Source organism: Belonocnema kinseyi, chromosome 5, assembly GCF_010883055.1.
Source record: "Belonocnema kinseyi isolate 2016_QV_RU_SX_M_011 chromosome 5, B_treatae_v1, whole genome shotgun sequence".
NCBI lineage: Eukaryota > Metazoa > Arthropoda > Insecta > Hymenoptera > Cynipidae > Belonocnema > Belonocnema kinseyi.
The window spans coordinates 134,734,963-134,745,754 of NC_046661.1; the positions used below are offsets into that span (position 1 = coordinate 134,734,963).

The 10,792-nt window shown below is 28.6% G+C and overlaps 1 protein-coding gene across 2 annotated transcripts in view; it reads right to left on the reverse strand.

Moving 5' to 3' along the window:
• Positions 1–10,792, reverse strand: part of LOC117173344 (ets DNA-binding protein pokkuri) — a 32,483-nt gene that overhangs the window by 5,373 nt on the left and 16,318 nt on the right. Inside the window, exons 2-3 of one of the 2 annotated variants that reach the window (XM_033361841.1) lie at positions 6,873–7,115; positions 3,007–3,693 (exon numbers count right to left, since the gene is read on the reverse strand). In XM_033361841.1, coding sequence (XP_033217732.1) covers positions 3,007–3,693; positions 6,873–7,089 — 904 coding nt within the window. In that variant the 5' untranslated portion in view covers positions 7,090–7,115. Of the gene's footprint in view, positions 1–3,006; positions 3,709–6,872; positions 7,116–10,792 lie in introns of both variants that reach the window. The other variant, XM_033361839.1, reaches the window with a different exon arrangement.

The window sequence follows — 10,792 nt, forward strand, 5'->3', positions numbered from 1 at the left end:
AATAAATTTCATTCAATTTTTGAGGGGATTTTGATATGACCGAAATCAGACAGATAGACATTTACAATTAGAAATATCGAATCTTTTTCCTGTAAACAAGATTCCGTCATTATTCTTATCGTTGACAATCGATGAAACTGAGATTCTAAAAAAAAAAAATAAATTGTCTCAATTGATTTCGGGCGTATAAATCACGATTCGATCTTTTTCTTAATCTTGATTCTCTCTCGTATCTAAGATCTAATTGTAAATTTTTATAGATTTTTTTGTTAAATAAATAACCGTTGTTGATGTAATTTGATTTATTTTTAGTACATAGAGGCCAAATTTTCAACAAAAGAGATGAAACTTAAAACAAAAATTAATTTTTAAACAAATAGTGAATTTTTCTATTTTATTAATAAATAAATGCATTTTCAACGAAGATTAGTTTTCGACCAAAAAAACACCAATTTTCAACGAAACAATTTAATTTGAAACAAATAAATTAATTTAAAAGAAATGAAACAGTTGAGTTTTAAGTTAAGAAAATTAATTTGCAACAAAAAAAAAACAACAAATTTCAACAAAATAACTAAATTTTTAATTAAAAAAGATAAAATTTTCAGTTGAAAAACTAATTTTCAACCGAGAAAATTAATTTTTTGTCATAAAAGACAAATTTCTAAAAAAGAAATGAGTTCTCAACCTAAAAAGTAAATTTGTTAACAGAGAGTTGATTTTCAATCAAAATGATAAATTAAAAAAAAAATAAAACTTAAATTTAAAGTTAAGAAAATTAATTGTAAAAGGAAAAACTAATTTTCAACAAAATAAGTGAATGTTTAAATAAAAAATATCAATTTTCCATCATAAAGATTAATTTTCTACTAAAAACGTCCTAATTTTTTGTACTAAATAATTTAATTTGCAATTAAAAAAGATCAATTTTTAACCAAAATTAGGATAATTAAATTTTCAGTTAAAAAAAATTATGTTTCGAAAAAGAAAATTTAGTTTTAATAAAAAAATATAATAATTTTCAACCAAACAGTTTATTTTTAACTCTATAAAAATTCGAAAGCGACATAAACAAATCCTTTTTTAAATAAAAATCAAAGACAACTTTTTTTTATTTAAAATAGTAATTTTACCCAAATAAAAGAGAAATTTGTAATAAAATACATTAGTTTTCAACCCGATAATATTTCTTTTTTTTTAACCAAAAATGGAATAATGAAATTCTATGTCAACAAAATTAATTTTTAACCAAAGAAAAACGATTTTTTTCAACAAAATAGTTCAATTTTAAAACAAAAAATATGAATTTTCGAAATTCTGTTTTTTTTTTGTTTATTAAAGATTTATCATTTTCATTGAAAATCCATCTCTTTAATTTAAAATATGAATATTTTGTTAATAATTCCTATTTTTTTGGTAGAAAATTGTCTTGGTTGTTAAAAATTCCTCATATGGGTAAAGTATTTAACTTTTTGGCGAAAAATTTAAACTTCTTTGTAGGAAATGAAACTATTTTGAGAGAAAATTTAACTATATTGTTACAAAATTATTTTTCTTTGTAGAAAATTAATCACGTTGTTTGAAAATTCATGTTTTCGTGGAAATTCAACTAGTTTGATGAAAAATTAAAACATTTTGTTGAAATTTCGGTTTTGCAGTTGAATATTAGTTTTTTTTAACTGATAATTAAAGTCTTCCGATTTTAATTTAAATAGACCTTTTTTATTCAAAATTCAACTGTTTGGTTGAAAATTGATGTAATTTGTTAAAAAATTATCATTTTTCATACAAAATTTAGGCTTTTCCTAAAAAAAAAATTATCTTTATGGTTGACAATTCTTTATTTTCTTTTTTTTTTTGTTTAAAAATAAACTTTTTTTGAATTTCTATTTCTGATTGTAAATTAATTTTCTTATTTAAAAATTCAAATATTTGGGTGAAAATTCTTGTATTTTGTTTAAAAAATCTTTTTTTTTTTTGGTGGAAAATTAATTTTTTTTGGACATTTATCTTTTTGGATGAAATTGTTCTTTTTTTTTTATCAAAAATTGATTTGTTTTACTGAAAATGTAACAATTATATTTTTTATTGTAAATCTATCTTTCAAGTTAAAAATTCAAATATTTGACTGAAAGTTAATCCTTTTGTTAGAAAATGATTATTTTTGTATTAAAAATTTATTTTTTTCAACTGAAAATTCGACAGATCTATTTCGGATTGTAAATTTATCTTCTTAATTAAAAATTCAAATAATTTACTGAAAATTCATATACTTTGTTTTAAAAATCGTTTTTTGTTGTTGGAAATTAATGTTTTGCCTGAAAAATTATCCTTTTAATAGAAAAATATTTATTAAAATTAATAATGAATTTGTTAATCTGAAAATTCTAATTCCTGATTGTGAAAGTATCGTATTCATCTCTTTGGTTAAAAATGTAACTATTTTGTTAAAAATTTCTTTTTTGTTGATTTCTTAAAAATTCATTCGATTAGCTACAAAATTCAGCAATTAAATAGAAAATTGAACTATTTTGTTAAGAATCCAACGGTTTGGTTAAAAATTGTATAATATTTAAGAAAGTGAAGAAACAGGGACATTAGTGGAAAATTCTAAAATCGGTCAATTCTCAATTAGTCAACATTTCTCGATTTCTCACTTTAACAATTGTCTTCGAGAGTGATTTTTTCAAAAGAGTATAGAAAAATTATTGTCACTGCTCAAAAAAAGTGGGAATAGTCTCCATCGTTTTGTCTCTTTGGTCAAATCGTTTTATGTGAAATAAATCCATTTCTGGGCCCTGTTTGTCCCTCAAATTCGACTTTTAAGTTTAACGCTTTAACGGCCAAGCCGTTATTAACTGAGGAAAATTGAGAATAGTGAATATTGCTCGGCGGGCAGTAGAGCTCCATCACAGAATATCATCATCATCATCATCATCATCATCATCATCATCATCATCAAGAGGTGGCGTAATATAATATAATGTAAAATAAAAAAATACTCACTGGTGTTGGGCTCGGGTGAGTCATTGGGAAAAAATTCCCTGGCGGCATTGGCCGCAGCAGCAGCAGCGGCAGCCGCGGGTCTGAATGCTCCGCCCGGGGTCAGTGGCATCATTTGAGGTGGAAGTGTGGGACTCGGCTGGTCCTTGACACAAACCTCGCTCAATCTCTGGGCCGTGAGGGCGGTGGGCGTCGCGGGCGGACTGCTGCTGCCCTGGTGGTTGTCCTCGTCCGAGTCGCTCTTGTAGAGCTGGGTGCCGCCGCCGTTGCTGCTCTCCGTGTTGTGACCGGGCGAGCCGGCCTGGCTGTCGACGGAGGGCGCGGGCGAGAGGGTCACAGAGTTGGCGGACATCAGCGAGGCGAAATTCGCCGCGTAGGGATTGTCCACCCAGGTGGGCGTGGGCGGGTGCGAGTGCGGACTCAGCGGGTAGGCCGAGGGCCGCGTCGGTGTCACGGGACTGCTCGGCAGACACCTCTGATTGTACTCGCGCGTCAGCATCGTCAGGACGTTGTGGATGACGTCGCCGGCGCCCGGACACCGCTCGCCCAGATCCGACTTCGTCAGCAGACAGAGCGCTTTACCGTTCATCTGGAACATGTCCATGTCGATGATGGGCAGGTCGAATTCTCGCTCGGCCCATCGCAGGAATGTCGCCACGTCATCTCGCGCCCAGCATCGTGGGTCTGGAGCTGCAATTTGGAAAGCTACTTTAGAATTAAACCATTCTAATCAATCTCGATTTAAACATATTTATATTTAGGGCTAATATGTTGTAAACAAATTGGGAATAATCCACAAGCCATTTTATGGGTTAAAATTCAATCCTCAAGTCCTAAAAACCTCGATATTTTCCTATCCACCTACAATGGGTCCAGCAGACCCGAGCAAACTTTAAAGTGAAATATCTCCGGTTTAAATAGATTTAGCACCGTTAATATTTTTTTTTTAATTGTATGACAAGTCTCGCAAAAATGAATATTGTAAAAATCGATATTAAAATTAATTGAGTACAATAAATATTCAACAAAAAATAAAATGACTGAGAAAAAACGTCCGAGTCCTTGCGACTCGTTCTAGCACTTGAGGGTTAATTATTTTCTTGGAAATTCAACAATTTTGTTACCAAGTTATCGTTTTTGGTTAAAAATTCCAACTGCTTTGTTGAAACTAAATCCAAATATACATTAAATCTTAAAGGAAATTTTAGCCGAAAGTCGAATTTTTAAGAAAAAATATATGAATTTTTAACCGAATAATTGAGCTTTTAACTAAAAAAGATGTAAATATTTTAAATGAGAAATAGAATCATTCAATTTGCAGTTAAAAATGAATTTAAAACAAAAAATATTTTAATTTTTCAGCGAAAACAGTTTAATTGAAAAAATTTGTACAAAATTGTTGAAACGTTGCATTTCTCACCAAACAATTGAATTTTCAACCCGAAAATATAGTTTTACAAGGAAAAGTTAATTTTCCATTGAAGTCGAATTTTCAAACAAAGGGCTGAATTTTTAATCCAAAAGGACAAGTTTTCTACAAAAAAGTTTAATTATTAACTAAACTAATTGAATTATTAACATTAAAAAACAATGTTCTATAATATAATTGAATTTCGAACTAAAAAAGTTAATTTTAAATCAAACAATAAAATTTTCTACAAAATTGTTAAATTTTTACGAAAATTTTAAATTTTCAACCTTAAGATATGAAGTTTCTGCCAAAAGAATTGAATTTTTTTAATTTTTAAGCAAAAATAGATCAGTTAAATTTTTAATTAAGATGAAAAACAAACTTTCATGTACTTAAATTTTCAACCAAATAGAAGAATCTTCACCCAAAAAAAAATTTTTTTTTGACGAAATAGTTGAAACGGTGCATTTTCAACAAAACAATTGAATTTTTAATCCGAAAATATACGTTCTCTTCCTTAATTTTCTGAATTTTCTATTAAAGTGATTAAATTTAATATAAAAAAAGATCGAATTTTCCACAAAACCGAATCGAATTTTTAGCCAAAAAATTGAATCTTCAAAGGAAAAGAATAATTATCTGTAATAAATGAAATTTCAACTCCAGAAATATGAATTTTCAGCAATAAAAAAATTAATTAATTTTTAACCAAATAGTTAATTTTTTTTACTAAATTGTTAAGTTCTCAAGCCTTAAAGAAAAGTTTTTGAAAAAAAATTAATTTTTTAATCTAAAAATATAAATTTTTTACAAAAAAGTTGCTTTCCAAGAAAACTGTTCATATTTTGTAAAAAAAAATTTTTACAAAAAACTCATTTTCAACCCTAGAAAGACCATTTTTGAACAAAACAAATTCGTTTACAATTTAAAAGATAAATTTTAAAGCAAACATAATTTAGTTACATTTTTAGTTAAAATAATTAATCTTTAATCAAAACAAACAAAGAATAAAAAACAAACATTCAACAAAATAATAAAATTTTTAACAAATAAAGTGAATTTTCAACTAAAAGGATAAATTTTCGACAAAAAAAATAATGTTTAATCAAATATCTGAATTTTCCATTAAAAAGATCATTTTTCAATCAAGAAAATTAATTTTCTACCCAAAAAGACAAAGATTCAACAAAATAATTGAATTTACAACTAAAAAAATTTTTTTAATCAATTCTTGAACTGATAATGTAACTATTCCATTCCAGGGTAAAAATGTATCCATTTTAGAAGAAAATTAAACTATTTAGTTGAAAATTAATCTATTTTGTTGAAAATTTGTTAAGCCAATTGAAAATTGAGCTTTTTTGCTACATGTTCTTTTTTCGGTTGGAAATGAATTGCGTTCATTGGAAATATTTCCATTTTCTTTTTGCTTGAAAATTTATCTTTCTTAATTAAAAATCGATGTATTTTGTTTGAAATTGATCTTTTTTGTGTAAAATTAATCTTCATGGTTGAAAATTAATCGTTTTGGTTAAAAATATCACAGTTTCGTCATAAAAAAATTTGTTTTTTGTTGAAAATTAATTCTTTTTTTAACTGCAAATGTAACTGTTTTATTTTTAGTTCAAAAAATATATTTCTTCGTTTGAAATTCAACCATTTAGTTAAAAATTCATTATAATGTTAGAAGTTGTCTCTTTTTTGTAGAAAACTAAATTGCTTGGCTGAAAAAGTATCTTTGGGGTTGAAATTTACCTGTTTTAGTTTAAAAATAAACTATATGATCAAAAGTTAAATTTTGTTGAACATTCAATATTCTTCATATCTTTGGATTTAGTATTAACTAAGTATTTACTAATTGGTTGTTTATTGTATTATTCTTTTCATAACACATACATGATTTCAGCCCTTTCGATGCCCATAAAACGAGGCTAAAGTTCTACTTTTCATCTCTAGGGGCGTAAAAAGTTACATCAGAGGTGAATAATGTAAATAATCAAGCGATCAGTTGATCCCACTAAATTGACAGATTGAACGGATAAATTACTAATAAGCTGAGGCAAACTCTCCACGGAAAGTTTACCTCAGTTTGACGGACGTATCCACCTTACGTTTACGCTGCTGGACCAATTACCTCAATTACTACTTCCAACATTTTGTACCCCCACTTTTTTTCTCTGACATAACAATAAAAATAAAGTTTCCAAAATTTCTCCAAATGAGCCGAAATCAAGTCTTAACAAAGAAAGTCTGAAATCATGCATTTGCTATAAAAAAAAATTATATGCACCAAAAGGAAGGGCACTTTTTACGACTTTTAAATTACTTAAATTACTTGCGGGGCAAATTTGTGTAAAAAAAAAAAAAAAAAGAAAACTGGCCTTGCTGCAAAATATACAGAATATAGGGAATAAAATATGGAATAGAATGAGAAATAAAAATAAAAATAGGCAGGTACCGAGACTGGAGGGCAGGTGATTCTTGAAGTCGAGAAGTGGACTCGGCGGTGGGTGGGCTGTCGGGAAGCTCATGGCGGGTCCATATCGCCAAAGCAGGTCCGTTGGGCTGAAAGGCAGGGAAATTCCTGGAGGCAGTCGTGAATCCATGCCGGCCATTCCGCCCGCGGCCGAAACCGGCGGTAGCTGCGGCAACTGAATCGTCGGCAGCAATTTCATAACACGTCCTCGGCTCGACCGGATGTCTGCAACAACAACAACAAAACCAACCGACGCTGCAATTAATTATCATTACGCATAAATATACACATTTTACACATTTTACACATTTTCCGCCGGCTTTGCAGTTTGCCATTTTTGCTATTTGCTATTTTCTATTTGCTATTTGCTATTTGCTATTTGCCGTTTCAGTCAAAATCAATTTACATCTCTTTTTCTTTTCGTTTTTTTTTTTTTTCTATTTTTATACCACCACAGGCTACCGCTTCATACATGCAACATGCATAAACATTAAGTAACTTTCGCTTTCCGTCCATAAACGATTTTGACTCGCTAATTTTAGAATCGCGCAATCAATGGACATTTGCTCAAAATAATAATTGGGCGAGACTATCAATAATTCTAGACTTAAGTTTTCAATCAAGAAAAATTATTTTTTAACCAAACAATATTAATTTTCAACAACACAATGGTTATATTTACACTGAAGAAATGAATTTTCAACTTTTTTGTTATAAAATATCAACTTTTTCATCTAAAAGGACGAGTTTTCCACAGCAACATTGAATTTTTGACTAAAAAAATTAACTTTTTAGAAAAATAAATGAATTTTTAACACAATAATTAAATATTTAACAAAATAGTTAATTATTAATAAAATAGCGACATTTTCAACGAAGAAAAATGAATTTTTAGCAAGACAGTTTAATTTTCCACTAAAAAGGACAAGTTTGCATTTAAAAATGGAATAGTTAAATTTTGGATTAAAAATTAATTTTCAGCAGCAAAGAAAACGATTTATGAACAGCCACAAAAAAGTTAATTTTCTATAAAATTGTTCCATTTTAAAATAAATAGTTGAATTTTCAACCTAATACGCCAATTTTAACCAAAAAAGATGAATTTTCAACTAAAACGATAAATCTTAAACTGGATCTCAAATTTTTATTGAAAAAAATTAATTTTCAACACAAAAAACACGAATTTAAAACAAAAAATTTTTAACCAATTGTTGATTAATTCATTTTTTGGCAAAGATTCGAAATTTTGTTTCAAAATTCCTATCTTTGGTGGAAAATGAGTGTGTTTTATATTGAAAATTAACTTTTTAAATTAAAAATTTAATTAATCTATTTATAGTTAAAAATTTATTTATTTTGTTTAAAATCAGTCTTTTGGTAGAAAATTAACCTTCTTGGTTAAAAATTCCACTATGCGTTTGAAAGTTAAACTATTCTGTAAATAAATCACCTTTTTGTTGAACATTATACTTTTTTCATTGGAAATTCAACTGTTCAGTTGAAAATTCACTTTTTTGTTAAAAATTCAACAATTTGGTTAAAAATGCAACCAATTGGTTGAAAATTAAATTATTTTGCTGAAAAATTAACTGATTTGTTAAAAGATTGTCTTTTTTCTTGAAAATTTAATTATTTAATTGAAAATTAATTTTGCTGTTGAAAATTTGGTTGAAAATTCAACTTTTTTTCGCCTTTTTCGTTGAAAGATCAACTATTTAGTTTAAAATTTAACTGTTTAGTTAAAACTAAACTACTTTATTACAAATTTAATTGTTTTGATCAAAATTCAACTATTTTAATAATAGACTTAATGCTCTCTTTTTATCATTCAACTATTTCCATCAAAAGTCACCTTTATCATTGAAAATTAAACTTTCTTAATTGAAAATTAAACTGTTTTCTAAAAAATTATTTACTTGGTAGAAAAGTTAAACTATTTAGTTGGAAATTAACTCTATCGTTGAAAATTCGACCATTTGGTTGAAAAAATCCTCATTGTTTATAAATTGAAAATTTATTTATTTTTATAAACATTCAACTAACTTTCTAAAAAGTTATCTTTTTTGCCGAAAGTTCAACTATTTTGTTGAACATTCATATTTCTGGATTGAAAGATGATTTGAAAAAGAATCACTTTTTTATTCCAACCACAAAATCATCAATTCAGATTCCCAATCCTTCGATCAACCATCCTATTAAGAATGTTTAAAAAAAAAAATTTTAATTCCACGACGCATAATGTATAAAACAATTTCGTTTTCGAGATATTTTCTGCCGGTATCAAGAAGATGCAGGTGGAAATGAGATTCTCAATTTCCGTGAAATTGGAAGATGAGAAGGACGGAGGAGAATTCCTTAAGGCTTAAGCCGCCGCCGCCGCCGCGACTTTGAAGCTTTGAAGACTCAAAGATTAGCATAAAATGTGGACTGTGAGGGCATAAGAATGAGTCCTAAAGCAGGGTGCAGAGACAGGAAGAGTGTATCCGTTCTCCGGGCGGCATTTACATAACGTATTTCCATCGACGTTCAACTTGCTTCCGCTCGAGAATCGTCGTCCACTAACCAGTGAACAACAAGACTAACAAGTGGCGAGAGGAACGGGGACAAAAAAAAAACAACCTCGAGGCGAGTCGTCTCAAGGTACAATTTTCCGCCACAAACAAGATTTGACCATTATGAGTCTCTTCGCAGAAACGATTCTTCTGAAAATCTCAGAAGAGAAAGCGATCGGATTGATGCCATGACAAAATTACAATTACAATTGAAACTTGACAAATAAATGAAACAATTTAACTAACAATTTTCTTGCTAAATTTTCAGTTAAATTAAACCAAAGAGTACGAAATTGAATGTTCTGTCACAAAAAGAGAAGAATTTTTAACAAAGTTAGGAGTTTTCTAATAAATAGTTGAGTCTCCAGGTAAGAAAATTAATTTTTAACAAAGTAGATCGACCTTCATTTTGATTTCAATTTTAAATTTTAAAAAACTATTGTCATTAAAAAAAATGAATTTTCATTGAAAATAAAAAAAAACACTTTATTCCCAGCTTCTGTTAAGTTTTCCTTGACATTCGATGACTATTTTTTAATTCCCTCTATTTCCCTGTTAGTCTAGAATTCCCTGACCTGTAGCAACCCTGATAGAGGAAAAAAAATTGAATGAAAATTATAATTGTAGATGTAAATTTAATTTTTTCTGACTTCTGATTGTTGCTTATTTGAAATTATATGTATGTATGTATATTTATTTATGTATGTATGTATCAATACATGTGTGAAAAAAATTCAACAAGCAAAGAATGTTAAAAAACAGAATATGCATAATTTCCAGTATTCTCTATAATTGGAGAATTACCAAAAAATGATTATCATGAATTCAATTATGACACATCGTCTGATTTCCCCGACTAAATAAACAGAAATAAAGAAAAAATCTTTTACTTCTTGTCGAAAGTGGTTTTAAATCAATATTTGTCACAGATAATTCTGCAAAACAACATAGTTTCATCCGTTCTTTCTCCTAATTAACCTGAACCATATAACTCGTGACATAACGTTTTCAAAGAGTCATTAACAAACTTAGAATTAGGAATATAAAAAGATTAAAAAAAAAAATTACAATAGGCACAGAGCTAACAAAAGTAATTGCCAATTTGATAAAAAAACCAAGCAAACACTTTATTTCAAAAACACGAATACAAACAGCCTCATTATTGACTTGGAAAACATATCCGAAAATCTATTCTCATTCAAATCTACGTATTTCAATACTAAAAAACACCTTCACATATTTCGCATCTGTGAACCTTTCGGCAGAGCTTGTCAAGGCATTGAAAGACGTTTGTCAAGAAAAGTGGCAATGGCGTGGGGTGGACAAGGGAGGGGGGGGGGGGGGGGGGGG